The 25,001-nt window shown below is 51.1% G+C and overlaps 12 protein-coding genes across 12 annotated transcripts; 6 read left to right on the plus strand and 6 right to left on the minus strand.

Annotated features, from left to right (window-relative positions):
- The first annotated feature begins 121 nt into the window (after nt 1–121).
- Nucleotides 122–1,416, plus strand: V8C40DRAFT_3315 (RNA polymerase II mediator complex subunit MED8). The gene is made up of 2 exons (XM_083222846.1): nt 122–487; nt 550–1,416. The coding sequence occupies exons 1-2, from the start codon at nt 357–359 to the stop codon at nt 1,178–1,180; spliced, it is 762 nt and encodes a 253-aa protein (XP_083078716.1). The 5' UTR covers nt 122–356; the 3' UTR covers nt 1,181–1,416.
- Nucleotides 1,417–3,599, plus strand: V8C40DRAFT_279054 (uncharacterized protein). Its single transcript, XM_083221154.1, has 3 exons — nt 1,417–1,949; nt 2,013–2,048; nt 2,312–3,599. Coding segments are annotated over exons 1-3 (1,185 nt in total). The 5' UTR covers nt 1,417–1,948; the 3' UTR covers nt 3,460–3,599.
- A 1,367-nt stretch (nt 3,600–4,966) lies between these two features.
- V8C40DRAFT_229048 (Mss4-like protein) lies at nt 4,967–6,520 on the plus strand. The gene is made up of 4 exons (XM_083212400.1): nt 4,967–5,577; nt 5,702–5,734; nt 5,800–5,845; nt 5,921–6,520. Exons 1-4 carry the CDS (start codon nt 5,402–5,404, stop codon nt 6,089–6,091), a joined length of 426 nt encoding a protein of 141 aa, XP_083078718.1. The 5' UTR covers nt 4,967–5,401; the 3' UTR covers nt 6,092–6,520.
- Nucleotides 6,521–6,732: 212 nt separating this feature from the next.
- Nucleotides 6,733–7,676, minus strand: V8C40DRAFT_260087 (uncharacterized protein; the record flags this gene model as incomplete). The annotated part of the gene is made up of 3 exons (XM_083219098.1): nt 6,733–6,935; nt 7,012–7,479; nt 7,559–7,676. 3 exons carry the CDS (start codon nt 7,674–7,676, stop codon nt 6,733–6,735), a joined length of 789 nt encoding a protein of 262 aa, XP_083078719.1.
- A 1,025-nt stretch (nt 7,677–8,701) lies between these two features.
- Nucleotides 8,702–9,287, plus strand: V8C40DRAFT_3364 (uncharacterized protein). The gene has a single exon (XM_083222854.1). The coding sequence runs from the start codon at nt 8,829–8,831 to the stop codon at nt 9,201–9,203; it is 375 nt and encodes a 124-aa protein (XP_083078720.1). The 5' UTR covers nt 8,702–8,828; the 3' UTR covers nt 9,204–9,287.
- On the plus strand, nt 8,753–11,199 carry V8C40DRAFT_229054 (uncharacterized protein). The gene is made up of 3 exons (XM_083212401.1): nt 8,753–9,419; nt 9,476–9,827; nt 9,895–11,199. The coding sequence occupies exons 1-3, from the start codon at nt 9,372–9,374 to the stop codon at nt 11,067–11,069; spliced, it is 1,575 nt and encodes a 524-aa protein (XP_083078721.1). The 5' UTR covers nt 8,753–9,371; the 3' UTR covers nt 11,070–11,199.
- On the minus strand, nt 11,098–12,535 carry V8C40DRAFT_229055 (RNA-binding RNA processing protein RPP1). Its single transcript, XM_083212402.1, has one exon. The coding sequence runs from the start codon at nt 12,305–12,307 to the stop codon at nt 11,387–11,389; it is 921 nt and encodes a 306-aa protein (XP_083078722.1). The 5' UTR covers nt 12,308–12,535; the 3' UTR covers nt 11,098–11,386.
- A 604-nt stretch (nt 12,536–13,139) lies between these two features.
- On the plus strand, nt 13,140–13,856 carry V8C40DRAFT_3369 (uncharacterized protein). Its single transcript, XM_083222857.1, has 2 exons — nt 13,140–13,368; nt 13,468–13,856. Exons 1-2 carry the CDS (start codon nt 13,222–13,224, stop codon nt 13,666–13,668), a joined length of 348 nt encoding a protein of 115 aa, XP_083078723.1. The 5' UTR covers nt 13,140–13,221; the 3' UTR covers nt 13,669–13,856.
- A 398-nt stretch (nt 13,857–14,254) lies between these two features.
- Nucleotides 14,255–18,875, minus strand: V8C40DRAFT_229059 (uncharacterized protein). The gene is made up of 6 exons (XM_083212403.1): nt 18,301–18,875; nt 17,523–18,180; nt 17,230–17,466; nt 16,404–17,171; nt 15,611–16,350; nt 14,255–15,553 (listed from the first exon to the last, which is right to left on the minus strand). Exons 1-6 carry the CDS (start codon nt 18,500–18,502, stop codon nt 14,397–14,399), a joined length of 3,762 nt encoding a protein of 1,253 aa, XP_083078724.1. The 5' UTR covers nt 18,503–18,875; the 3' UTR covers nt 14,255–14,396.
- A 417-nt stretch (nt 18,876–19,292) lies between these two features.
- On the minus strand, nt 19,293–20,729 carry V8C40DRAFT_229063 (Sec61beta family-domain-containing protein). Its single transcript, XM_083212404.1, has 4 exons — nt 20,558–20,729; nt 20,169–20,373; nt 19,995–20,090; nt 19,293–19,937 (listed from the first exon to the last, which is right to left on the minus strand). The coding sequence occupies exons 1-4, from the start codon at nt 20,558–20,560 to the stop codon at nt 19,903–19,905; spliced, it is 339 nt and encodes a 112-aa protein (XP_083078725.1). The 5' UTR covers nt 20,561–20,729; the 3' UTR covers nt 19,293–19,902.
- Nucleotides 20,730–21,144: 415 nt separating this feature from the next.
- Nucleotides 21,145–21,825, minus strand: V8C40DRAFT_3413 (uncharacterized protein). Its single transcript, XM_083222862.1, has one exon. It carries the CDS (start codon nt 21,597–21,599, stop codon nt 21,219–21,221), a length of 381 nt encoding a protein of 126 aa, XP_083078726.1. The 5' UTR covers nt 21,600–21,825; the 3' UTR covers nt 21,145–21,218.
- On the minus strand, nt 21,787–24,021 carry V8C40DRAFT_3425 (HAD-like domain-containing protein). Its single transcript, XM_083222863.1, has 5 exons — nt 24,004–24,021; nt 22,640–23,747; nt 22,420–22,569; nt 21,913–22,363; nt 21,787–21,834 (listed from the first exon to the last, which is right to left on the minus strand). Exons 2-4 carry the CDS (start codon nt 23,666–23,668, stop codon nt 22,052–22,054), a joined length of 1,491 nt encoding a protein of 496 aa, XP_083078727.1. The 5' UTR covers nt 23,669–23,747; nt 24,004–24,021; the 3' UTR covers nt 21,787–21,834; nt 21,913–22,051.
- Between the last annotated feature and the right edge of the window lie 980 nt (nt 24,022–25,001).

Below are 25,001 nucleotides of genomic sequence, written 5' to 3' on the forward strand. Positions count from 1 at the left end.
ACTGAAGCCAACAGTTACAGTAACTGCCTTATATAATTTCCTGCAAAGCTTCATTAGTGGCTGCCCCCACTTGGTTACCACCACGGCAGGCACCATGCCTAGCGCCTGCCCCACGGAGCGTGTTGGTTCCTGTACTTGAATAATAAATTCAAACTCAACGTCACTGCTAAAAGTAAACTTGCTCTCCCTCATACTGCAATTCTACTTATTTTTACATTGTGCCACGTATCCAATTCTTACAAACACGCCTCGCTTGAATCCTCACCCCCGAACTGAATCCTCTCAACAACTGCAACCAGGAAGAGCGCAGAGAAAGAGACAAATCGCTTCAGCTACAAAACCAACAGGCGCATACGATGGCGACGCTGGGCTTGGACGACGACGAGCTCAAGTCGGTTGAGCAGACGCTGGCTCGGTTGGCGCAGCTCTCGAGCAGCATACAAAGCTTAAAGATGGACATTCTCAAGAGCAATCCGCTTCCTCACCCGTATGCTTGGTCCCCCACGTTGCGCAATACCTGGCAGCTCTAATGGTTTCACTCTGGTGCAGCTCCTCATTACAAGCCTCGGCTCAGATCCTCCAGCGCAACCTCCAGACGGTATTAGATAACCTGAGCGAGAATGCAGAGCTCTTCTCGCGCATCGCCGTGCATCCATCGACAAATTATCCCGGACGAACACAAGAAGGTGTCTTGACGCAGTTACTGCGGAAGAAGCTGGAGCCAGATGTGGAGGAACTCGTTTCGCAAGGCCGCGAGACGGCGCGCCTAGCTACGCCTGAGGGCATTGCGGAGCTACAGAGTATATGGGACGAGCTACGGGAATGGACACATGACAGGATTGCCAAATATGTCAGAGAAGAGGCCGGCGATGTCTACACCAAAGAAGAGAGGGAGATGGGCGTCGATAAGGTGCGCACAGGACTGAGAAAAGGTCTGGACGAAGAGAGCGACGAAGAAGACGACGAAGACGAAGACGAGGATGAGGACAATGATGATGCCATGGACGCGACGAATGATCAAGCAAAATCGGCGGCGGTGGGTAGGGGACCTGAGCCGGAAACTCTGCTTTGGTTTGCGGCGCGAGGAGATTTCGACGTGCCGCGGAATGTTGAATATGAGAGAAAATCTGGGGGGAAAAGGGGATATGAAGGAGTGAATATACCGCCAGGCTCGTCTTAGGCTGACGACCTCGACGGCTTGCTTTCCAATATTGCTGAGTGCCTTGCTTCTTTAACAAGCTCAGACGACGAATCAAACGATCACCCATAATACTGGAGGTTATGGAAGTTATCTTGTTATGGCAATCATGGCGACGGCGATCCGGTATTGGTGTTAGATTTGTACGTGTCTTTTTTCTTTCCCTTTTTCTATTAGTGCGAGCGGTTGCTGGAGTTCCACGGACACGGTCAAGTCATAGCGTCCGGTCCCTGAATAATATGTCATCGAAGGTGTTCAAGCACAGGGATAAGGCTTGCAGAATGCAGCTACGAAGCACAGCATTGGCCCTATGAGATGAAGGCGGCAACGTTGCCCCGGAATTATACATTAATTTGTTTATTTCCTTTTATTTCGAGCCCATGACGTATCAAGATCAATCGAGGCGATCGAAGCGAGCGACTGTCAGACGACATCGCAGGGTTGGATTGATCCTCTAGTTGGAGCGATAAGGATGATGGTCAATCAGAGCGCGCATTGGGATGCAAGGAGCCCGAAATGGTCGGATGTGACAGCTTCGGTCCAGCTGAGGAGCTGCATGTGTAATCGTGACGTTCCCCGCAAAGACTTTAAACTTCCCCTCCATCCCGAGGCGAATTGATCCTCTAGTGCTCTTCTCATTTCTGATTTCTTGAACCTTGTGTGCCATGAGCTCATCGCTGAGAGTGGAATCCCACTTGTCAAAGCTCTAAAAGCCAATTACTTCTTAATATCTTCACCAATAGGCCCAGCAGTAAGCCGCCACAGCTCCGGCTAGTGACAAGATATAAGATCAGCCAGCTGACCGTCCACCTAGTGCTCACAATGCTGCCATGTTGTATAACGCATATTGGTATGTTGTTTATTTCCCCCTCATCCTTCAGTCTTACTCTCCATTATCTATGGGGTGGGAGGAGACTTCTTAAGTAAGACCAATTAAGGCCTTCTCCTCGGAAAGAGCGAGAGAGGGCTGCAAAGAGGACGAGACGAAAAATTTACTTAAACCCACGCCTCATGCCATTCCACTCCTTTCTATCGCCATGAATTTCAATTTTTTAAACGGACTGCAATTTTCTATGGATATAAACGTACAGGATACTCATGCGATTCATCTAGTCATGGCGGGGGCGGAGTATGAGTACTGTCCATTCATGTTTTGGTACCCGCCTGCGGTGTGCTATTACAAGCGGTTCGGGCCTGGAATTGATGAAGACGACACTAATGCGGCCGTGGCAACAGACGGGAAGGATATCCAGCCATACGTCGCTGGTGAGGGAAACGACACAAATGCCGTCAATGGGGCAAACTCGTCGCGCTTTTTATCTCTGCCGGCGGAGGTGCGGCTGAGGATCTACTACTGGGCTTACAGGATGAGTCCGATCCAGCCCAAGGAGCTGGCGGCAGGATATCCGATCCCGATGCTGTGCCGCTACGTGCTACACCCACTGGACCCCGATCTCGAACAACAGATAGAGCAAGAGATTGAAAACGAACAGACCATTATAGATCTCGCGAAGGAGTCCAAGTGCTCAGACGATGGCGCTCAGAAGGAGGGAGGTGAGCAAAAGGAAGGTGGCGGGCAGAAGTGGGAAAAGATGAGGGCGGAGCAGGACAAGAAGAAGCTCATCAAGGACAGGCTAAAGGAGAGAATGCGGGAGCTCAACATGACGACGCCGGGCTTGCTCAGCTCGGACCGGCCGCTGGCGGGGATGCCGGCGAGCCTACTCTGCACCTGCCGGCAGGTCTACTTTGAGGCGCGCGAGATTCCGTTTGCCAACAACGAATTTGTCTTCCTCAACTGGTTCTCCTCGGGGCTCAACGCGGCAGCGGCCGTGACCAAGTCGCAGCGGCCGTGGCAGCGCCTGGCCATGCGGTACGCGCGGCTGGAGCTCATGGCCGAGGACCTGGCTCGGAAGGCGGCCCTGAGCAAGTGGGCGGAGCTGTGCGGCCCCGGACCGTCTGCGTCGTGGACTCGGGGCCTCCGGGGCCTACGGTTGAAAATTGTGGGCCAGGTCGGCAGGAGGAGCGAGGACGCAAAGGACGACGACGAGTTTGTTGACGGGCTGGAGGAGGTGGGTGGTGCCAAGCGATGGGTGGAAGAAGGGCGACTGGCGGAAATGGAGAATCTGGAGAGATTGGAGATTGAGATTATCAAGAACTCGTGGGGAACTATGGAAAAGATGGCATGGTGTGCGGCTGTTGAAGAGGCGTTGAGGGAGAAAGGATCTAAGGCGATGGTTGTGAGCATGGGCAGGATTCTGTGATCCAATGGTTTTGGTTTGCTATATACAGACACTCGTATTTCTCATATCGGTATGGACATGTGGGGGGGGAGTTTAACTGGCGTTTGGGTCTATTGCTCATTCTTAATAATATCAATCTTTGTGATTCATCTGTACATTTGTGTAAAGGCGTCTTCGGGTTCGGCCTCGGCTTCGGTTCCACTAAGGCTGCAGAATGTCGTATAGCCTTGTTTTTTGGTATTCAAAGGATTGGAAATACGCTCCATCAGGTGTCCGCTGAATTCAGGCATCGTGCCAATAGCTAGCACCGGACATTGTGATTGTTTATTCGGACCGCCGAGGCATGAGCGGACTTTAGCCCCCGTGGTGGCTGCACGCCGGCCGGACGAGCTTGTTTAATGCGCAACTTGCGGTTGCGAGGAGAGTACAATACGAGTATAGAAAAGTAAAGTAGCATGAAACTATTTGTTACATGCCTCTTGTTTAAGTTGTTTAATTGTTACATCGGATAACGTAAGGATTCGCTAGCGGTGTCCGCGGGGAGCAGAGCGGACCGGTTATCGGAGGAATATCAGGAAACGGGGTTTTATACGAATTGCTTTGAAGGGAATGATGGGCTTTGTATTTGGCCGAAGGGTCAATGGCTCTTGCATTTGCGGTGTAAGTTGAATGTGAGTTTGTTGATGCCATGTCTTGCCGTGAGTAGCCGCTTACAAACTGTGATGGAAACTGAACGGTTAGGAAAAGATACAGAAACAGACGAGATATTGAGCTGTAGACATGTGAAATAGTGGAGATTACAAAGCAGCCTTATCGCCTCATTAATAATAGTTACGATTAATTTGTTTTCAATGCGAAAAGAAAGAGAGAACAGGACAGGACGAGAGCTGAACTGAGCGTGCATGGAGCTGAAGTAGTCGAGAGGCCGTATTCACTATTCCCCCCACCTTCGCGGAGGAGCTCTTTAGAAAACGCGCCCTTTTTTTTTAAAAAAAAAAGTGGCTTTCAAGTCGGCCTCGGGCTGCAATGATGAGTCACTCACCTCGGCTTAAAAAGAAGAAACAAAAAAAGAGGTGTGTACTATATTCGTACCTATCATATCAGGAGGATAGACAAACAAAGGGCAGATTGGTAAGAATGTAAACGATCAAATGGCTTATATAGGCGAATAAGCGTATTTGCATTTGCCGAGATGCGGTTGCGGGCCCCGTTTCGACGTCTCTAGCTCCGGCCGGATAAGGAAGCAAAAGGCGATGCGAATGTCCGAATGGATGGCTTTTTTGGCCGCTCGTTCGATTACTGCCTATTCCGTGTCTAGCTGAAGGGTCTTCGTTTTGAATGCGAGGACCGGCGACGGACATCCTTGCCCGTTTTTGGTGACTCTTTTGACTAGTATGCGGATTTGTGAAGGGATTACTCCGAGTCTGTGTGTTGTTTCCGATGAGTAATTCAAAAATAGAGGAGTAAATAGATAAAATAAGAATAAAATTAAAATTGAATAGATCGGATTAATTGTATTGCTGTAAATGTGCCTTACACAAGACTAACGTCGATCGAACTGGGCTCTGTTTTGATTACCACATTAGCACACCCGATGATGCATAGCCTAATTCTAGGCACATGCAATTGCGGTTCAGACAGCCGACGTCGCTGACGTTTTTTTACTTCTTCGATCTTAAAAATTACTACACAACTTCATTTGATGCGTCCTTCGCCTTGACAAGACGACCGTGTATATTGAGTTTTAAACGACAAAGAGGCTCTTGAATCCATTGGGGTCGACTTTATAACATCCTACCTACCTAGATTCCCAGAAACCGGACAAAAGCACTGTCGTCACGGACTTAACTCAATCGAAACCACCGGCCCCCATTATAGCAAAACAACAACACAAATCTCTCTCTACTCTACTTAATTTTAATTTTTCTTCTTCTTCTTCTCTTCTTCTCCGATTCCTTCCACCATGAACGCGCGGTGTCAGTGCGGCGCAGTAACGTTCAAGACGCCGTTGCCCGAGCCCCTGGCGTTGTATATATGCCACTGCTCCGAGTGCAGGAAACAGACGGGCTCGGCGTTTGGCACCTCGGCCATATTTCCTCATTTCAGGCTACCCGAGACGGAGGATTTGAGCTGCTACGCGTATGTTTTGTTCCAAAGGAAGAAGGAGTTGTTTAGTTGATGAGACATGGGGCGAGAGTTAAGGACGGAGAATGAAGGAATTGGATGGAGGTTTTGATGCTAACTAGGACTTTATCGAGGTTAGGCGACCGACAGCATCGGGGCAGACACTCTACTGGTACGAGATGATCCCATGACTTGATAAATCGACGAATTTCGACGACTGATGGACTTTTTTTACAGCTACTTCTGCCGCAGCTGCGGAACACGACTCATCCACATGACACCGGTATGCTCTCTTCGGCCATCGTCAACCCCTTCAACCCCCCCTCCGAAGCTAACACTGAGTTCTCTCCGGCACAAGTCAAAAAATGTACTCTCCGTCAAGGGCGGCTGCATCGAGGGCCTCGACTGGACAAAGGCAATCCACATCTGGACCAAGAGCGCCATGGTGCCCATTCCTGAGGGCTCTGAGGCGCATTCCGAGGCGTCTAGCAGCCCCGAGTTTAGCCAGAGTCAAGAGCTCTTGGATTGAACAACTTTTCTGGATTTTGCACTACTTTTTATTTTTCCTTTTTTCTTTTCTTAATTTTGTTTTGGTATCTTTGACTGATTTACTTGGGGAGGAAGGGATGGAAATGCATATGGGATCTTTACGGTGAGAACTAGATGATGCTATGCTGACGGTGATGTAATGTGGCGTCACGATGTTCTTTTATTCTTTTGTTCTTTTTTCCTTTTAACGATTTAAATCAGCCAGAAAACGAGGGTTGAATACTTTCCATGGTACTTTTCATGTTTGGTGGTTCACCAGCATAGAAGTCATTGCTGCGGGCCGAGGGGGTTTGCTGGGACGTCGCAATCGCATAGAGCGAACATATACACATAACGCACACATATATATACCAAGGGAGTTTTTGATTTAAACATTTCATTCATAATAATAGAAAAACTACTATATCAACCTCTCCTCACCGCTCTGTCGAGGACTGCTTTGGTCGTCTCCTCCAGATCCAACATCGCCCTCATCCGCAGCTCCTCCGGGTTGACTCATATCAGAGTGCTTTTTTGGGTCAAATACATACATGGGAAACTTGAGGAATATGGTCCTCTTCAAGATTGTCGGCATCTTCTCGTACAGCTGCGGAGGGAATGGGATGAGGATGCTGGTACGATCTAACCCGCGCTTATAGGCTTGCCAATTGTTGTCGCTTTCATATCGTGCCTTTGCCTTTGGACGTTCCGAGAGAGGTATCCCAGAAACGAATAGGAGGAGAATTGTGAGAAAGATTGGGCCCAGGATAGTGGCATAAGGACTTTATAGGCTTGGCCATGGACGAAGCCAGCTGCGGCCGATGAGACGGCAATCGTATAAATGGCTGGATTGAGTCAGTCATGATCTTTTCTCTCTTCTTCTTTTTTCCAATATACGGTAACACGAGGATCTAATATTACCAAAATGAACGGGGATTTCCCCAAAGTAATTAGGATACCGCGAAACAGCATACAAGCCTCCGTCACAGACAGCTTTGCCATCGTGGGATCTCCGAAACCGATACTCTTGCGCATCGCTCACCGTCTCGATTCCCAGACCGATGGAATACATGACCAGTCCCGCAATGTCCCTCCCCGTTCCAAACCGATGCTGTGGATAGCGCGCCACGGCTGGCGAGTTGAGCACCGTGACGGGCAGCGAGACGGTCCAGACCCAGAGCATCTGGAAGACCCAGAATCCGAGGAAGGGGAAGAACTTTTGGCGCATCTCGTCGAAGCAGTCATCTTTGCCTGTTTTGAGGATGCGGAAGAGGAGGAATGTGGTGAGGCGGATGGCCCAGGTGATGAGGAAGAAGGTGGTGACGAGTTGGTGGTTGAGGGAGAGGGTTGTGATGGCGAGGATGATGAAGTTGGAGCCGCCGGCGAAGTCTAAGTGAGGTGAAGTACGTGAGGTTTTAGTTTAAGAGAGATGTGAAATGTTTGGTGATGATGATGGAAAGAGACTGACCAGTGAGTTTGTCAAAGTTGCAGGTGTAAGCGATGGCGAAGAAGAAGAGCTGGTAGCTGACGGTAATGAGAGCGGTGATGGCGAGGTAGTAGTCGTCTAATACATGAATGGCTGACATTTCATATCAATCGTCAAAAACATTGGTATCAATTATTGATTATTAAATGATGAGTAAATATCTAGATGAAGTTTGTCATTGTAGAATATTATTGAAGGCCGGCTATATAGACGGTTGCTGGGAGTCATATTGGTTGTCTCTCGATGGGCACAGATGGGTGATTCCGCCAGCATCGAGAGCGTGTCATTGGAGGTTGAAAATGCAAATACCAGAGTATTAAAATACAGGTACCTGCACTTGCATGGTTCCCCAACTCAAGTTCAAGCTGTTGGCAGGTGCGGAGTACCTTGCTCTTGACGTAACAGTTCAATGCAGGGAAAGGAAGGAAGGCACATCGGCATAGGAAATACGCAGATCCGGAACATATTCATATTGACATCTTTTTCAATCCACGCACTCCATACTCTGTACTAGATTCATCTTTATTCCGACTTCATCATATCTCACGACATCTCCCTCGCCTATCCAGTACCAGCATGAACCCGATCAATTTGTTTCAAGATTGCTTCCTCATGCGTGCGCATATGCGACCATGCCGCCCTGACAAACTCGGCCTAGATCAACCCGGTCATTTCACCCATTTCCCGAAGACCCTCTCTCGCCTCGACGCAATTCAACAAGATACTTCACCCATGATGTTAAATAATCATCACCAAATCAGATCTGATAACTTTAGACGCCGTTTAGCGACCCCACATCCCTTGGGAGCCTCTTCACTCGCTCGCCCTTTGGCCCTGCATCGCATGATTTTCAAGACGCTAAACATCCCAAACCGTCTTCACATCCTTGCGTTTTAATCAACCTGACATCAAAATCACCAGATTCTTCCCACGGGAATCTACAGTCACATCTAACCCGGCCATTGACGAGCTCGAGAAATGTCCGGTCCCAAAATTAGGCCAGCGGCTTGCTATAGTGTCTTGGTCCAGCCCCACTATCGCGAACCAGCTCCCAGACAGGAGGCGTCTGAACCATGTCTCAGATCCAGGTCCCTAACCCGGCAAATGCTAGCAATCGCTGTATGGGGTATCGCCTACCGACCAAGACTCCCAGTCTAAACCGCTACCGCCGCGCCGCCGCTGTTTGAGCTCCGTCTTAGATTCTCAGCAATGGCGTCTTGGCAATGCTCCAAACAATTGCCATGTTTCGAGCATGGCCGGAGAAATGAAGGGGAACTCGTCAACAGGGCGGTTGTTTCTTCCAATGGCCGGGTGCCTTGTGCTGGCTGAGCTGACGACAGCCGGCTCGGTTCTCTCTCTACTCGTACCGGGCTCTTCCCTTTTCTTCTTTTCCCGGGACTGTTCTTCTCGTGTGTTGCATCATCTTCACTTCTCTTCGTCATTGAACCATCGTCCGCTTGGTCGGTGGCGATTTCTTTCACCCTCACTTTTGGGTTTACAGGCCTGGCGCCGCCTTTTATTCAACCGTTGCCGTTCGCTCTTTAATTTTAGTTCTACCGCTTCGACGTGCTTGACTGCGATTGATTTGGCATCGGTTATTGTTTTATTTCGATATCCAGCTGGCTGACAAAAAAAAAATCTTCGTTTTTTCTGTTTTTTACCAGCGGTTTTATCTCATCTCCTCGAGTTGTGAAAACAGCTGTTGTGTAGTCATTCATTCTGGTCTCTTTTGGTATTCTTTTTCACGATTCTTTTTATTTGGGGTCAAATATTACCATCTTTCTTGGTATTTACGATGAGGTCTGCAATCTTTTATGCCCTGCTTGCCTCTTCTGCAGCTCAGGTATGCATATATCATGCAAAGGATTGCCAAACAGTTCAGCAACTCACAACTCTTAGGGTGCCGTTTTGAACCGAGATGTAAATGGCAATCTAGCACGACGTGACGGCTTCTTGGATCAGCTGGGACAACTTCTCGGCCTTGGAAATGGAAATGGGGGTGCCGCCGTAACTACGATTACCACCACTGTCATTCCTGGAGCTACTCAAGTGGTCGAGAACCCGGTCCCAACAGCAGTCACAGATGTACCCCCAGCTCCTCCTCCAGTCGTCCCGGCGACAACGAACCCTGACGGCAATGGAGTGGGCGTCACCGTGATTCCAGCAACGACAAATGCCAACGGCAACGGCGTTGGTGTCACCACGATTCCAATTCCCTCTTCTTTGCTGCCGACGACAACGTTTGTTCTGGGTGAGTAACGTCGATGCTTGGTTTAACGGCTATGAAAGGGAGGCCCTGAGACTAACATGTACGATAGAACCTCCGCCAGCTGCATCGGCACCCCCTCCAGCAGCTCCTCCTCCTCCCCCTCCGGCAAATACTGCTACGGACGTCCCTCCAGCAGTGACTGTCCCTCCAGCAGCACCCCCGCCACCTCCTCCAGCAAGCTCTGTTCCTGGAGTTCCGCCGGCCGAGACCGTCCCTCCGGCAGCGAGTGCGCCTCCACCACCACCTCCTCCTCCGCCGCCTCCAGCAACCTCTGCTCCTGGAGTTCCGCCGACTGAGACTGTCCCTCCGGCGACCACGGTTCCTCCTGCTGCCAGCTCTCCACCAGCCGATGTTCCACCTCCAGCTACGAGCGCTGCTTCTCCTCCACCGCCTCCTCCTCCGCCTCCCCCCGCGGAAAGCTCTACAACAGCTCCTCCTCCTCCTGCCGCTACCACCGACGTGCCTCCGCCTCCGCCTCCGTCTTCGTCATCTACTACCACGGATACCACGAATTTGACGCCTTCTCCCATTTTCAGCACTCTGCCCTTGTCATCCTCGGCAGCAGGCGCTTCATCGGCAGCATCGTCTACCTCCGCCGAGACCTCGAGCACAAGTGAAGCTACTGTATCATCTGCTACATCGACATCTGCGGCCGCGGCGACAACCTCTCAGGCTTCATCAGCATCGACAAGTGCCTCGTCCACAGATTCCTCGTCATCTGCTGCCTCAACACCTGTCACGGTCTCCAGTTCCGTCATCAAACCCCCTACGAGCACAACGGCTAGCACGTCAGCGACATCATCGGCTACAACTTCAACGACTTCGACAAGTGCAGCTGCTTCCGAGACGACAGCCAGTCCCGCGAGCTCGTCTGCCCCTGAAACTACGGCTCCCCCTGCGAGCTCACCTGCTCCCGAGACCTCAGCTTCGCCTGCAACTACGCCTGCAGCCGCGCCCACTCCCGTCGTTCCCGCTGCGCCAGCCAACACTCTTGTCCTCGGAAACCTTGCTTCCAACGCTCCCGCGGCAGACGGACAGCCAGCTCCCCCCGTATTCCCTATTGCAACACCGACCGCACCTGCAGCTTTCTCTGCGCCGCCCCCCGATCTTCAGGGATACCAGCTTAGCAGCGCGTTGAACTTGGGTGCTCTGGTGACCATCCAAACAGTGGGTACGCCGTCAGTGGCAGCTGCCGCAGCGCCAACACTGATCATTGGACAGTAGAGTATGGGGAGTTGAAGAAAACAGACGTGTAGTGTTATGCAGTTAATTTTGGGGGTGCAACGGAGTTTGGAGAATTTAGAGAGAATATGATATACCATTTGTAGTCACAGTTTGCTTTCAAAATAAAATGACATGTATGTTTATGATTATATGCGGGTAATTGCCTCTGTAAGAGAAATCAAGACATTGCTCTATTCTTTTGATCCGGGGGTATCATGTCTCTCGAAGCCCTTGATGGCTACTTTTCGCGCCTCTATCACGATTTCTGTAGACGTCCACAGCGTCTCAACCTCAATTCTCCATGCTAATTTTATATATCATGACACCTTTTTTTCAGATGCAGCTGCCCTTGCCGCCAGTTTCATCTTCTTCGCCTCTCGCTTGCTGATGGGCTGGGCATCTTCGCCGCCATTTTTGCGCTTCTGATTCTTCCTCTTGCCAGGCTGCTCCGCCGCCGAGGACTGGTCGTCGGTCTGGTCGCCTTCGACGGCATCCTTCTTGATCACCTGGACGATGTTGATGACGCCCCTAAACCCGTCCCTCTTCATGCCCTCGTTGACGACGACGCTCCGCGGTATCGTCCTTAGTCCCTCCATGGCCTTTTCGCTCTGCAGGCCCCATACGTTGAACAGGTTGACAATGTCGGCGGGGGCTCTCAGGCCGAAAGCGGATTTCGCCTCGCTGCTGATGATGATGCCGCGGCCGCGGGTGGCCCTGATGAGGTTTGTGGCGTTGGAGATGAAGTTTGCGCGGCCGCGGGGGTCGGCGGCGGTGAGGGCCTGGGAGTAGCAGATTTCGAAGCGGACGCCCCTGGAGACGGCGGCCATGCAGGGTTTGGGGCGGAAGTAGAAGGGGAAGTGTTGGCTCATGTCGAGGGAGATAATGGGGATGTCGAGGGTGAGGCAGGCGTTCTGGAAGGCCTTTTCGGTGAGGGGCCGGATGGCGAGGAGGTCGTAGACGGAGACGAGGGAGGGGAGGCGGTAGTTTGAGGCTGCTGGGTCGGCGAGGGGGAGGGTGGCGCGGTGGAGGACGTGGGGGAGCTTGTTGTTGTTGGAGTCTGAGGATGAAGATGATGGGAGAGCTGGGAAGGGTGTTGTGGGATTTGCTGGAAAGGGCAGCTCGAGGGTGTGGTTGAGGGCGACGGTGGCGAAGCCGAGAGAGTGGGCGGTTGTGAGGGTTTGGAGGAGGCGGTCGGTGGGCGTGGCCGGGGACCAGGCGATGTTGAGGTCGTAGAGCATGGTGGTGATGGTGTAGTTGAGGTTGTCTCGCCTCTTTTTAGCTGAGCATCACGGACTGGAGGTTGTTGCTATTGGTGATGCGATAGTGAGAGTACAAGTGTCGGGTTGTTGCTATGGTGTTCCTTGAGGAGATTTGGTGTTCAATTGACGAGGTGTTGAGGTGTTGCCGGTTGTATGAGGCGAGGCGCAAGAGATCAAGTTGTGTAGTTTTGTAGATGGAGCTTTTCGAATCACAGGCTGCAAGAAATTATTCTTAGCGGACGTTGGTTGTGGTGGGGATCGGCAGTGTAAGGTACTGGGAGCGCTAGGCCATATCGAGACAGTCGCTGCATGTGCTCTCCAAGTCTCTGGGTCATTGTCATTCCTTGAGCTTTCTGGAAGAGACACAGAGACGTTGTGTAGCTAGACAAGGGAGACTTAGATTCTCAGAAAAATAAACAAATAAATCCATCTATTCCAGTGTGTCTTCATCTCCCCTTATAACCACAATTTCTTTGTATCTTATATCACAGATCAAGCACTAATAACAAACCTCGAGTGATGATGCAACAGGTACCTCCACACAAAGGTACCTACAGTACGGACTTTAAACAGCTTCTTAGCTTGAAAAACAAAACGCCTCTCTCTCTCGTGGGGTATAGGGAAAGAGGGCAGCATCATCGCCGACATTTGCGCCTGCCAAAAACACACACACTCAACGCCCGCCAAGAATTAGCTTGGCGCATACGTACTCCCTCCCCTCCACATTCGCTCTCCGCTTCTTTTCTTCGATTTACACAGCCTCAACTCTTTTTCTTCGTCTGATCATCATACCATCTTATCTCGTTTCTTTTCTCTTTTTTTCTCTCTCACCTTGATCTTTACCTGAGCGAGAACTTGCATAGTATAGTGCATCTTTGAAAACAATAACAGCCATGGTCTTCTTCTTCTTCGTCTGCGGCCAGTACACCTTCCGGTCCGAGGTCAAGGGCTACGAGGGCGTCATCTGCCAGTGCCACAACTGTGGCAACATGTCTGGCCGTGTCATCAAGAGCCGCCCATTCTTCACCTTTTGCTTCGTTGTAAGTCCACCGCGTAATTCTATCCAATGACCAATCTCATCTTTGGAACCGGCTTCTTCATTCTAAGCTACAATGGCTGACGTTTCAACACTATTATAGCCCATCATACCCTTCACCATATCTGGCTTCGTTGAAGTCGTCTGCCACATATGTAACTTCAAACAGCCGCTCAAAAACCGTCCTGATGTCGTCTCCATGCAAAACGGCGGCAACCCCGGAGCTGGGCCTTATGCCCCGCCGGCAAATCCAGGATGGGGTCAGCAACAGTACCAGGGTCAGCCTCCAGCGAGGTATGGCTAGTCGCAGCGATACTGCTGCTGTCGACAGCTCGTGCAGAGTTCTATCATGATTGTCACAAAAACGAGACATGTATATGCTCTGCATAGGTGTAACTACGATAAGGACCAGGTCGGGCACTTCGCCGAGCCGTCGCTTCTAGCGCTCAACCACCACCCTTCCATCCAGCCAATGGCAACTCAGATTTACTCCTCTTCAGTCCAATTCCGTCGCCGCAACTTCATAAACACCTCCAACGGCTCATTTTCACAGCCTGTAGTGGCAAGAATACCAGTAAGATCGTTCGCTACCAGAAATGTATCTGGAACTTGGCCGAGACTGCAAGCCTATCCGGCCCGCGTCATGGCATACATATATCAACCTCCACAGGCAACAAATCGAGCGGGACGCCCGCATGGCACGTAGGCGGCGAAGAGTCCAAAAGAATGACGAAGGACTTAATGAACTGTTTCGAAATATATCCACCTCAACTCGTTATCATATTGCAAAAAGATACCCGGCGGACCGCATGATGTTTATTCCATATATCTTCATGGAGCTTTAATTTTGTTGCTCTACCTATTTACCTGATGGATTGAGATAGTTTGTTGCATGATTTTTTATATTAATTTACCATTGATATTTCGTTAGGAAACCAACTATTAGTATTAAATTGCCCATGTATGTTGTGGTATATCTTTTAAATCGCTAAAACCAAAGCATCTTATAGACTCTGCCTCTCATCATTTCACTCAAGAGCCCGACGGTGCAGATCCACTTCCACCGCTCATCTTCAAGCTCTCCTCAATGGCCCTCCTCAGCTCATCATCATCATCCTCACCATCGTTTGTCGCTTCGGGTACTTCTATACTCTTACCTTTAGCCAGCTGCTGTTTTCTGAACTCTTCTTCAGCGAGGCTTTGCTTCTTGACATATTCCATCACAATCTCCTCCTCCGTCCTCTCGTTCCGCGCCCTCTCCATCTCATCTTTAGATGCCTCAATAGCTCTCCGGAAGTGCTCATCCTCGTCTTCTTCTTGCTCTTGGGATGGCGAAGTACGGGGTGGAAGAGCAGGGGCTGCCTTGCGAGATTCTTCAATGGCCCGTTGCAAATCGGCATCCTCGTCGCTCGTCGGAGTCAACACCGAGCCACTGCTTCGAGGTTCGCCACCATGAGTTGGTATGGCGGTATCCACGGCGTCGAGCTCCTGGGCACCAGACCCTGATGATATGGAGAAGTCGCCCACCTGTCCTATCATGCTTTCGCGAATGGCCTGCTCAATTAGATCCTGGTATTCTTCGTCCGTAATCTTATACTCTTCATCCGCAAAAATGTCATGATGCTTGCTATCCATGGCCAAGCGAATGGGGTCTGGCAGAGAACCTTGCTGCCGCATAGCTTTGACGCTCTCACGAATAGCTGCTTCAATCATGGCGTCTTCTTCTGCATCTCCACGCGAAGTCTCCAAGACTGAAGCTCGAATAGCTGCCTCATATTCTGTATCAACAGCAGAGGTAGCATCTGCATTCCTCGGGGCGGGAGAGGAAGAGCGCCTGTTTATTCGGCCCGAGTTCTGCCGTGACGGTGATTGCGACAAAGCAGCGACCAGTTGACGTCGTCCTTCTTGAGGAGAAAACCGCCAGGAGCTCGATTCGCTTCTTGATCCGACTCGAGAAGCATCGTCTGGTTCCTGGCTACTTGTGCTTTTTTGGTAAAGGGCTCTCAGATCAGCATCATGTTTCCATCGATAAAGAATATCGGCCTTTTCTCCTTCCGATGCATTCTGCATATCTCGTTCTCCTTGGACAACCCTCGAGGTGATGATGTAATTCTGCACACTCCTTGATAGAAATTTGTTGAGCTCAGCGTAGGCGCCTTGCATCACGTATGCTGGGAGGCCCCAAAATCCTTATAAGTGCCGTTAGTACATCCCAGAGAGATTAGATGAATACACATATCACTCACCTGCCGCGGGCTTTGCGATGAGCCCTCCGATGCCCTTCCCGACGCCCTTGATCAGCCCAGCAGCACCTTGTTTCTGTGCCCCTCTCATTGGCTGCGTTACTAGCCCCGAGATTCCATCATAGAGGCCAAATCCAAATTCTTTACCTGCGACCCGTACGCCACTGTTAAAGTCTGTGACTTTTTCAACCGCTCGAACAGTATCGTCATTGTACAGTCGTGGAATGTTCCTAAACCCTTTTGCGAGGCCAAGACAAAAGTTCATGGGAGATTTGACTCCCGTAGTCACGATGCGCCCAACATTTTTGCTCGTTCCGACTGCAGCCTCCATCGTTGCAGCTGCAGAAAGCGCCCTTCGGCGGGATGACGACCGACTTCCTCCTGGGCTGCCGGCGGTGGGAGACCGGGTTCGACTGACTTCAGTGGGTAATGAGGGAGACTGGACAAGCAGTGCTGCAGAGTTTGGGTCACCTGCAGTGTCTGCAATGCTGGCGGTTGTCGGGGTTATTCTACCGGAGCGCCCTTTGATTGAGTTGGACCTTGATTCTGGGTCGCTCTCATCACCACTCGCTTGACTGGCGGCATCACAGCGTTCCCTAGCTTTCCTGGGGCTTTTGAATATATCCAAAGGCATGTCCACTATGGCCATACCTATGTCACTGATATCGGTAACTAGAGATGTTGCGCCGGCGGTGATTGGGTCGGGAGGCTGATCCTCTGTATTATACTCGTACGGGCGGTATCTGAATAGTCAGTAAACATCATATAGGAGGTAGTAGTTGTATGTTCATCTTACAGTTTCAGGTCTGAGTATTTGAGGAGACGCCGGTCGACGAGGACGGCGGCAACCAGAGGACTGAGTCGCACCTTTGTCTTCTTCAGACGCCATGCTGCGGCTCGGCTGGGAGCCACCGAACAGCGAAGCGAATCTATATCGATATGATTATGAAAGCTTCGGCTTCCAGTTTCCGCACCATTCTCCTCTCGAATCTTGCGGCCAAGCGCTTGAGCTTGATCTTGGGTCTCTTGCCGAAGACAGAATTTGATGGCTTCGGCAAGCTTCTCAGCTGTCAAGGTCTTGTGAGGGATAGGGTCGGGTCCAGCCTTAGCCCTCGCAATCATGGCTCCCCAAAATGGCTGGTCACCAAAGAAGGGAACCACAATAGTGGGTTTACCGGCTTTGATGCCAGCCGCGGTCGTTCCAGCGCCGCCATGATGGACAACACAAGAGACTCGTTCGAAGAGCCAGTCGTGGGGAACATTTCCGAGCATAAATACACCATCAGGTAGACCTACCGCATCAACCCCCAGGCCTCCCCATCCCTTAGAGACCAGAGCGCGCACGCCGGCTAGGTGGATAGCGTCCAATATAAGTCTCGTCATAGCATTTGGATCATCCACCACAATAGAACCAAACCCAATATACACCGGAGGAGGCCCAGCCTCTAAAAAGGCAGCAAGGTCCGGCTCCGGCGTATACGAAGATGCAAGATTCAAAAAGTAAAAGCCCGCAACATCGATGTGTGGGCCCCAATCATTTGGCTTCGGGATCAAGGCCGGGGACCTAAGGGCATGTTGTCAGAAGAGCAAGGAATAGACAATTGATTCGTCAGTATACATACCAACAATAAGTATAAGAAATCTTGAGTCTGTTGAGAAGTCCTGGGGCCCAGATGAGTGATAGAGGGGGGAGATCCAGCGCATTTTCTCGGAAGCGGTTGATGACATCTCCCAGTCCCTGCCATGTCATCATTTCAACAAGCGTGTAAGTCAAGTAGTTAGTGAGGACATCATCGGCATTTGAAGATTGAATATTAGCCAGCGGGTGAGGAAACGCTCGTGTAGGTGACCAAGGCATTCTAGTCAACATGTTAGTCGTGTACCTTGTGTGCAGGACATGAGAGAGGATTCTCACGTAAACATCATGTGTAAAGGAATTCCAAGCTTCTCTGCAACATGAATGTGTGCAAAACTAGGCGGGTTTGCAATGATTGCGTCAGCCACGAACGGCTCATGGTTCGGGTCTCCTGGCATGCCCGCGGATGGATCCCAGGGTTCAAGTCTCCTATGCGGTTCGGGCGGCGGCCCCAGTCCATCTCCTGCCTCGATACAAGATCTCCAGCACCCAAGCATCATCTCCTGAACGCCCCTACGGCGCTTGCTAATCTCGCCGCTCTTCAAAGCATCTAAGCCGGGCATGAGACCTGGATGCTTCACCATGAAAGCCATGAGTTCGGCAGGGTCTCCCCCTATGCTGAAGAACTCGAGGCCATTCTCTTCGACAAAGGTCTTGAAAGTTGCATGCGTTGCGATACGGATTCGGTGGCCGTACGTTTCCTTAAGGACCTTTCCGAGGGCAACGAAGGGCTGGACGTCGCCACGCGATCCAACGATCTGGATGACAACATTGAGTCGTGGGGGAGCTTCCTTGCCAGGCTCACCTGTGAGACTCGGTAGTGTGTACACCGGCGGTAGTGATGGTTGGGCATCTACTTGGCTGGCGATGCTTGGTGCAAGAAGCTCTGCGAGTCTCTTGTTCTTGGTGTTGATGCTAATGTTAATTCTCCCGTCGCCTAGAATTCCATTGTCAGAAAGAAAGCTCCCCTCTATCAATTGAAAGGAACACCAATAACCCCTCGCTCATCATCGCGGTGCGTGTGGAGGGGCAAGGGAGCGTGATAGCTGGTGCTCACCTGTTACCTCCGCCCCGGCCTCGAATCCCGTCCGTGAGAACTGAAGCTGGTCATGATGGCTTCCATATGCCGGAGGCGCATCGGGGGGCACGTCGAGGGTAGGAAGAACGAAGCCATCCGTCACCATAGCCTCTGAGGCGGGCGGGGGTCTGGACGAGGGCGGCCGTCTGCCTTTACTCCGCTCGATCTCTGGGGACACCATGGCTGAAAAAGAGTCGTCGACGGAGAATTAACGCAGTATTTCCTGTCCAGCTAGAGCTGATGTCGTGGAGGAGAAATCAGGGAGCCCGAAGAGCGCCTGGTTGAGGGCACAAGCTGGGGGCGAATAAAGTCACCTGCAGATATACGACAGCATCGTTGACCAAGACTGTTGAGCGACCTTAATGTATTGGCGTGCGCAGATTGTCACAGATGGCAAAGAGACGTAACGGTAGCACAAGGACAGAACTGAGCTGCCCAACTGGCTGAAGACTTGATTTTCAGAATGTTGGGCGATGACGTGTGGCTTTTTATTCGAGAGGCCTCAGCTAGAATTCGCCTGCGATTGATATCATCGAGCCCGACCTGGCACTGGCACACCCCCTGTTTATGAGCAACAGTACGCTGCTCCTTGTCCGCAGCTGTGTCAGTGCTATGCCTAGCGAACACTAGCTCGATTGCGCCCACTAACCGAGAAGTCGCACAGGCAAAAGCTAGCGGCTGTGATTAGCTATTGGATAGCAGTCTGGGCGGGCAAAGTACATCCAAGATACAGCGCGTGATATGGAATCTTGCATTCCAACCTTGCCTGCATCTGGCAATATGATTGATTGATAATTGTGAATTGCAGCAGACACACGTTTGCTTGCGCATGATAAGACATACATTGCTTATCTAAGAGAACTGTTCACTCCTCTGCACTCCAGAGATTGATTGAATACCTCGTTATGGAGCTCGGGAAGCTCCCAAGGCGCAGAGCTGTCGTAACGCAAGGCACAAGGCACACACAGGCTACCGGTTCTAAATTCGTTTCAATGCAGCGGCTTTTACGTCCCATTATGGCTCAATATGATCAGGGTGAACTCCTCACAGCCACGCAATGGAGCCTGGAGAATAAGTCCCCGTAAAGATCGCCACTAGTTAAGGAGAAGGCCATACAAATCGTGCCAAAATAGAAGCGTAACAGCTCATGCGCTTGATTGATTCCTATTTGGGCACATTGTGGTCTCCGTCCGCGTAACGGATATCATGCTGCAGCCGGGGTGAAATCCAACCTGACAAATCACAAAAACCCAGCAAGCAAACTCTCGTCATCTCAAAGATGGAAAAATGCAATCTTAATAGAAAAAAAACGCATAAGAAATTGGAAATAACCGTTTTGCTCATATAATACAAAATATCATGGCCGCTCAGACTCCATGGTAATTAGGGGCCAGGTCATGTATCCGCCAAATCCATACATCCACTTGTGTATTGAAGCCTTTTGTTTTTTTGGCATCAAACCTCACATCAGCTAGATTTGGTCTTCATAACCTATGCCGTTGCCGTCGCGGAACCGTTTCGCCCTTATACCATCCGTCGTTTGTCTCTCCCTCGCATCACTTCAGTCACCATATAACGTGTTTAGCTCGAAAACTTGCGGCTGATCTTGGCAATGACTTGAATTTGGAGTCAGTATATGCTGCGTCTTTAAGCGTTAGAGGAATTTGACTCACTATGCAGAGCAACAACGGAGAAGATGAAAACCAGGGACAGGACAAGGACAACAACAGGGTCGACCTTCAATCCGGGAGACTCGTCGGTGTAAAGTCCTACAAGCAGTTTTTGTTAGCGATACACGCAATTCCCAACCTGAACCAACCATATAGCTCCATCTGGGGGTAACTTACTCAGCATGGTGCTGCTGGAGCCGCCAGCGCCAGCGGCCCGTGTGCTGCTTGGCCTGGCATTGGCAAGCTTCTCCTTCTGATCAGCGGCAGCACGTCGACGGATCGCAGTTCGAGGGCCGCCGGGAGGAGTGGGAGAGGAAGGTCGGCTGATGCTGGAACCGCTGGCCGCGGCGGGGCCATTGGCGGGTGAAGAGGGACGAGAAGACTGTGTATATTAGCTTGGGCACTCCATCAATGCTTGCGAATTCATCTTCTGCCGCCGCGCGCGAAGCCATAGTCATGCAAAGCGCATAACTCATCAGTCTTATAACGCGATGCCAGCGCCGCAATCGACTTCCGATCGATGAATCAAAGCAAGTACAGGTTTGGTGGGAGTAAGGCGCGCATACCATTATGAAGGAGTGTGTTTTAGGTATTAGAAGGACTGTGACACAATCGACCGAGAATCACTGCAGGACTCTTGGGACGAATTGACAGAGTATGAAGAAGATGTACTTTAATAGAAAGGTTGGAGTTGGCGCGGCCAGCTGGTGAAATTGTGGCCCCAGCGACAGAGTTAAGGCCACATTCACAGAAATGCAACAGCGGCGGCTGAACATTTCTCCGTTACGTTACCCCAGAAAACAACCCACCACCACTTTAGCGCGCGCAGTCTATCGAATTCCATTCCAGCATTGGATGTTTGTATTATGGAGACTTATAAGGTAAGGTACAGACAATACACAAAACATGAAGCAGACAGATGTGCTTGCAGACCAGCTGAAAGCCCGACAAAAAGAAAGTAAAAAGAATCAAAAATACAAGTACACTGCAGGCAGCCGTGGCATTCAATCAGCAATAAAAAACCGAAAGAAAGAAAAACCGAAGCAAAAGCCGGACAACCTATCGCCAAGTAGCCAATAAACCCAACGCAACGCTCCCCAATCAACATACATTCTGAGTATCTCACATTGATTCATTACTAAGGCCATAGAGGCTCGGGGTATTTTTACAATTTGGGGGAGACTATGTATAACGGAGGCCCTCAGCAACCTCCAAAACCTTCGCTAATCATGTTCGCCTCCATCTCAACAGACTCCGCATCACTCGCTGCCATCCTTCAAACCCTGCTTGCAGGCTCGCTGCGTGGTATGTGTATAGTTCAAAAACAATGCAAGACAGCAAAAAAACACAAAAGAAGAAGATGAAGAAAAAGAATAAAAACACAAAGGGAATCACAGAAAGAGGGAGAAGAAAAAAAATGAAGAGGGAAGAAGTAAAAAGAGAAGATAGAGACAGAGAGAGAGACAGAGAGAGAGAGAGAGAAAGGTGCCAAGCTTGCCAGAGAAAAATTACAGCACAAACAGCCCAGATATTGCCAACAGTCTGTTTAAACACGCTCGATATAGGAGACGTATCCACAGGAAGCCCACCGCGGGCTCCAATTCCCATTGCCCACGTAGTGAAGATCCGAGAATTGACCCCTAATCTATAGGAAAGAATGACCTGCTCTTATCCCAAGACGATGTTTCGCGCCTCCTCCCCCTTTTGGTTTTGATTTCTTGGAGCGTTTCCGTCTTTCTTGTTCTTCAAGTCGTTTAGATGCGATTGCGGCGTCAGTTGGAAGATCTTTCTGGTCAACTCAAACCCCTAGCCGACTTTCACCCCTTGCTCGGTCTTTTGTTGACTGAGAATAAAAAAGGAAAATTTCCGCAGGCTGAGGAGCTGCGTTCCATAGATCAAGGCTGATTATATAAGATTAGACTGTACATCTACACCCGGAAACGAAGAGATTTCAACCAAACGCCTCCCGCTATGACGGCAATGCTGCAGATCGGGCTGTTGAATTTTTGCTGAAAAGGGAAAATAAAAGAGACTGAAGGAAATTTTTGGTGTGTGGTATCTCAGAGAGTGACATCAAGAACCAGGCTGACGTCGGCAACGTTGGAGCCAGCGAGGTCTTCAAGGACGGGTATAAGGTCGAGCAGCTCGTTGTCGTGCGCGTCGGAAAACCAGCTGCTGATTGGAACAGCGTGCTGGGGGTGGAATATGTAGGAGGTTGGCGAGTTGTCGATGATGATGGTGTCCTTCAAATCTCGCCCAACTTGTGAAAGGTCCTTGACATAGTTTCCTTGGTGGTTGTAGCAGCTCTCTCGGAATAGACGATGATGAACAACATTGTGTATATCTAATTGGTCTAGCAGAGGATCGCCATACTGTTCACACACGTATACGTTAGCACAGTCAATTTCCATGGTCGGAGCCTGCTTACCTTTGAGACTGATGCCGTAAAGACCACTACTTCGTAAAGTTCTCCAACTCTCTTCATAAACTCGTCTACACCAGGTCGCTTAATGACATACACGTTATGATAATTGCCTTCAATTTCAACCGGTATTGTGAAGTCCGCTTGATGAAGAATCTGGCACTTTGGTTAGCTTTCCGATTCTTTCTTCTTCTAGTATTGCCCGGCTCGAAATTGGAGAACAAACCTTGAATGAACTGTGGACCAAGGTTTCGTCGAGGTCCAAAACTAGACATTTTCTTCCTTTGAGTTCAGGGGTAATGGGGGGTAATAGCCATTTTTGAGGCTCTGGTGCTGAAGGGCCCTCATCTGTGAGGGGAAGCGCCGTAGTCACTAGGGGACTTGGGCCAGGGCCAGGCGGAGGAGGAGGGAGCGCGACTTCGTGAGCCTCTTGTCGTACTACCTCAGGCTGCACTTCATGGGCCTCTTCCACCGCAGGCACATCTCGCATCTCCACGTCGTCAACCACCTCTTCGATTTCTCGAACCTCCTCGTTCGGTTCAGGCAGAGGGCTCGGAGGGTCGACTGTAACGGCGGGGGCGACATGTTTCGCTTCCTGGGTCGTTTGTTCCTCCAACTTGGTCTGGTCCTGAGCGCTGCTCGACGAGATACCATGGTCCTTGCCCTGGGGTGCGGTGGTTGCTGGAACGGGGGGCTTTTCGTTGCTCTGCTTCGCCGGCGTCTGGTCTTGAGGCGTGTGTGTTCTTGACTTGGCTGTTGTCGGTCGAGGGGGCAATTTATCCAGTTTGTGAATCCCCTGAGGCGAGTCGACGGCGTTCGCCGAGTCGGGCACGACGCAGCATCCCAACAGAGCCAGGAACCCACTGCTCTTCTTCCTCTTTCGTTTCTGCTCGCTTGCGGACGGAGAGCTGGGCTGGGAAATGTCGGCTGTGCGAGCAGGTTCAGCCTCGCCACTGGAGCTGCCGTTTCGCTGTCTATCCAAAAAGCTGCCCTTGGATTCTCTGGACCTGCTGCCGATACTGCTTCGTGGATCGGTGATGGTAGCCCCGCTCAAGCCAGTCGTAGTCGGCGAAGATTGGTTCCGCTGCTGAGATGACGATCGCGACGGCACCTTGAGGAGCCCTCGGCCCTTACTGGAGCTCTCCCCATCCTCCGGCAACAGCATATCCTTCTCCTTGCCGGACCCGGAACTAAGCGGGATATTGTCCTGCTTAAAGTCGACGACCGCGGTCGTTGCCACGGCTGTTTCGGACATTGTGAATTGTCGCTATGTTGAGCCAGTCAGCTTTTTTCCCCCATTCAACAAAGAAGCAAGACGCGACGTCACAGTGCGCCTGAAGATATAAGCTTAGTCGGAAGCTTCCAAGCTCGGTTGGGCTGCAACCAAAATGCGATGCTGGTCGGTATGGCCGGGCGACGGTATTGGGAAGGCATCGCGGATGAACAACGCCAAAGCACTCGCTCCCCGTCATTAAAAACACATGCCTCCCAACCGGGCAACAAAGAGGCTCCCCATGAACAAATTGTGGACAGGACGAAGTAAAATTGCGCGCGGCTTTAGCGCAGCTGCTAAATGCATCTTGCACGTACCTCAAAAACACTCAGACAGCTGAGCTGGCTTGAATTTCCAAGCTTCCAACGCAATCAAAAAGAAAAAAAGGAAGGAAAAAGAAAAGAAGACGACTGAAAATAAAAGAGAGAAAAGAATGTCAGCCCACAAGGGGCGTTTGGCAGCGACCGTGCCGTTCGTTGCTCCGAATGCCCTTTTGCAACCAAAAATTACCGGGGGTTGGCGAGGAGCTGAGACGCGCCCGACAGAGAGAACTGGAGATTTAGGGAGTTCGACGATGGGCGCCCGTGCTCTTTTTGGTCGCAAGTTCGGGCAGAGAGGAAGACGAAGGCGAGGAGCGGCCGTGACGCCAAATAGTCGTGGCAGCGATGCGTGGCAGCAAACAGCCGGTGTCAGCGCCGAGGCAGTTGGTGAGGGCGATTCTGTCGCGATCAGGAGGACGATGCAGAGGCGAGGCGACGACGGCAACGACGTACCGGCCGAAGAAAGGTGAGGGCTCAAGCGAGATGATTGCCTTTAAACGTGATGTTTGGCTGAGCCAGGTCGGGGATGGTCCGGCGTGCAGGGACGGCTGGGGGAGTTTTTTGGGGGGGTTAAGGTGTGGGTGGAGTGCTTGTCGAGATTAGCCAACGGCTCTAGCGACCTGCTGGGCGTTAGTGGGGGAACAAGCAAGGACTGTGCGCTGATGGCTGCTGGCACTGTCGCATTGCTGTGATATCGCAAGCTCAGTGGGCTGCTAGCTCTGACCAGGTACTGTGTCTTGTGTTGTTTAGCGTCGTCCCATGCCCACGCACAGTGGCGATAACGGTACCGCTCACCGTGGCCACTGTTAAGCCAGTAAATCGCGAGCGCATGGCGCCCTGTCCCAATCTCCGCTAATGGCGGCCGCCAAGTTCTCATCTTACCGTCCAACGCTGCAATTGTGGGCTTCTCAGTCTTCCTCTTTAGGAGAAGCGTGGCTACGGCCGGCGCTCTGCACGGCGGCCCGCTCACACGCTGCGACAGGGCAAATTGTCGC

The sequence above is a fragment of the Trichoderma camerunense genome, assembly GCF_050948025.1.
Source record: "Trichoderma camerunense strain CBS 138272 chromosome Unknown V8C40scaffold_1, whole genome shotgun sequence".
Lineage (NCBI taxonomy): Eukaryota > Fungi > Ascomycota > Sordariomycetes > Hypocreales > Hypocreaceae > Trichoderma > Trichoderma camerunense.

Excerpts from the sequence above, each read along its gene's own strand:
- V8C40DRAFT_3413 (XM_083222862.1), bottom strand. The coding sequence starts at position 21,599 with ATGGGAATTGGAGCCCGCGGTGGGCTTCCTGTGGATACGTCTCCTATA.
- V8C40DRAFT_229059 (XM_083212403.1), bottom strand. The coding sequence starts at position 18,502 with ATGGTGTCCCCAGAGATCGAGCGGAGTAAAGGCAGACGGCCGCCCTCG. Across the intron at positions 18,181-18,300 it reads GGCCGGGGCGGAGGTAACAG|GCGACGGGAGAATTAACATT; the intron begins GTGAGCACCAGC and ends ATGGAATTCTAG. Across the intron at positions 17,467-17,522 it reads CCTTTACACATGATGTTTAC|AATGCCTTGGTCACCTACAC; the intron begins GTGAGAATCCTC and ends CATGTTGACTAG.
- V8C40DRAFT_3425 (XM_083222863.1), bottom strand. The coding sequence starts at position 23,668 with ATGTCCGAAACAGCCGTGGCAACGACCGCGGTCGTCGACTTTAAGCAG. Across the intron at positions 22,570-22,639 it reads TGGTCCACAGTTCATTCAAG|ATTCTTCATCAAGCGGACTT; the intron begins GTTTGTTCTCCA and ends CCAAAGTGCCAG. Across the intron at positions 22,364-22,419 it reads TTACGGCATCAGTCTCAAAG|TATGGCGATCCTCTGCTAGA; the intron begins GTAAGCAGGCTC and ends GTGTGTGAACAG.
- V8C40DRAFT_229063 (XM_083212404.1), bottom strand. Across the intron at positions 20,091-20,168 it reads CTCCAGCAGCACCATGCTGA|GACTTTACACCGACGAGTCT; the intron begins GTAAGTTACCCC and ends AACTGCTTGTAG. Across the intron at positions 19,938-19,994 it reads CTCCGTTGTTGCTCTGCATA|TCATTGCCAAGATCAGCCGC; the intron begins GTGAGTCAAATT and ends TCCAAATTCAAG.
- V8C40DRAFT_229054 (XM_083212401.1), top strand. The coding sequence starts at position 9,372 with ATGAGGTCTGCAATCTTTTATGCCCTGCTTGCCTCTTCTGCAGCTCAG. Across the intron at positions 9,420-9,475 it reads TTGCCTCTTCTGCAGCTCAG|GGTGCCGTTTTGAACCGAGA; the intron begins GTATGCATATAT and ends CACAACTCTTAG. Across the intron at positions 9,828-9,894 it reads GACGACAACGTTTGTTCTGG|AACCTCCGCCAGCTGCATCG; the intron begins GTGAGTAACGTC and ends CATGTACGATAG.
- V8C40DRAFT_3315 (XM_083222846.1), top strand. The coding sequence starts at position 357 with ATGGCGACGCTGGGCTTGGACGACGACGAGCTCAAGTCGGTTGAGCAG. Across the intron at positions 488-549 it reads AGCAATCCGCTTCCTCACCC|CTCCTCATTACAAGCCTCGG; the intron begins GTATGCTTGGTC and ends ACTCTGGTGCAG.
- V8C40DRAFT_3364 (XM_083222854.1), top strand. The coding sequence starts at position 8,829 with ATGGCCGGAGAAATGAAGGGGAACTCGTCAACAGGGCGGTTGTTTCTT.
- V8C40DRAFT_279054 (XM_083221154.1), top strand. Across the intron at positions 2,049-2,311 it reads ATGTTGTATAACGCATATTG|TCATGGCGGGGGCGGAGTAT; the intron begins GTATGTTGTTTA and ends CGATTCATCTAG.
- V8C40DRAFT_229048 (XM_083212400.1), top strand. The coding sequence starts at position 5,402 with ATGAACGCGCGGTGTCAGTGCGGCGCAGTAACGTTCAAGACGCCGTTG. Across the intron at positions 5,578-5,701 it reads GAGGATTTGAGCTGCTACGC|GCGACCGACAGCATCGGGGC; the intron begins GTATGTTTTGTT and ends TATCGAGGTTAG. Across the intron at positions 5,735-5,799 it reads TCGGGGCAGACACTCTACTG|CTACTTCTGCCGCAGCTGCG; the intron begins GTACGAGATGAT and ends CTTTTTTTACAG.
- V8C40DRAFT_3369 (XM_083222857.1), top strand. The coding sequence starts at position 13,222 with ATGGTCTTCTTCTTCTTCGTCTGCGGCCAGTACACCTTCCGGTCCGAG. Across the intron at positions 13,369-13,467 it reads TCTTCACCTTTTGCTTCGTT|CCCATCATACCCTTCACCAT; the intron begins GTAAGTCCACCG and ends ACACTATTATAG.
- V8C40DRAFT_229055 (XM_083212402.1), bottom strand. The coding sequence starts at position 12,307 with ATGCTCTACGACCTCAACATCGCCTGGTCCCCGGCCACGCCCACCGAC.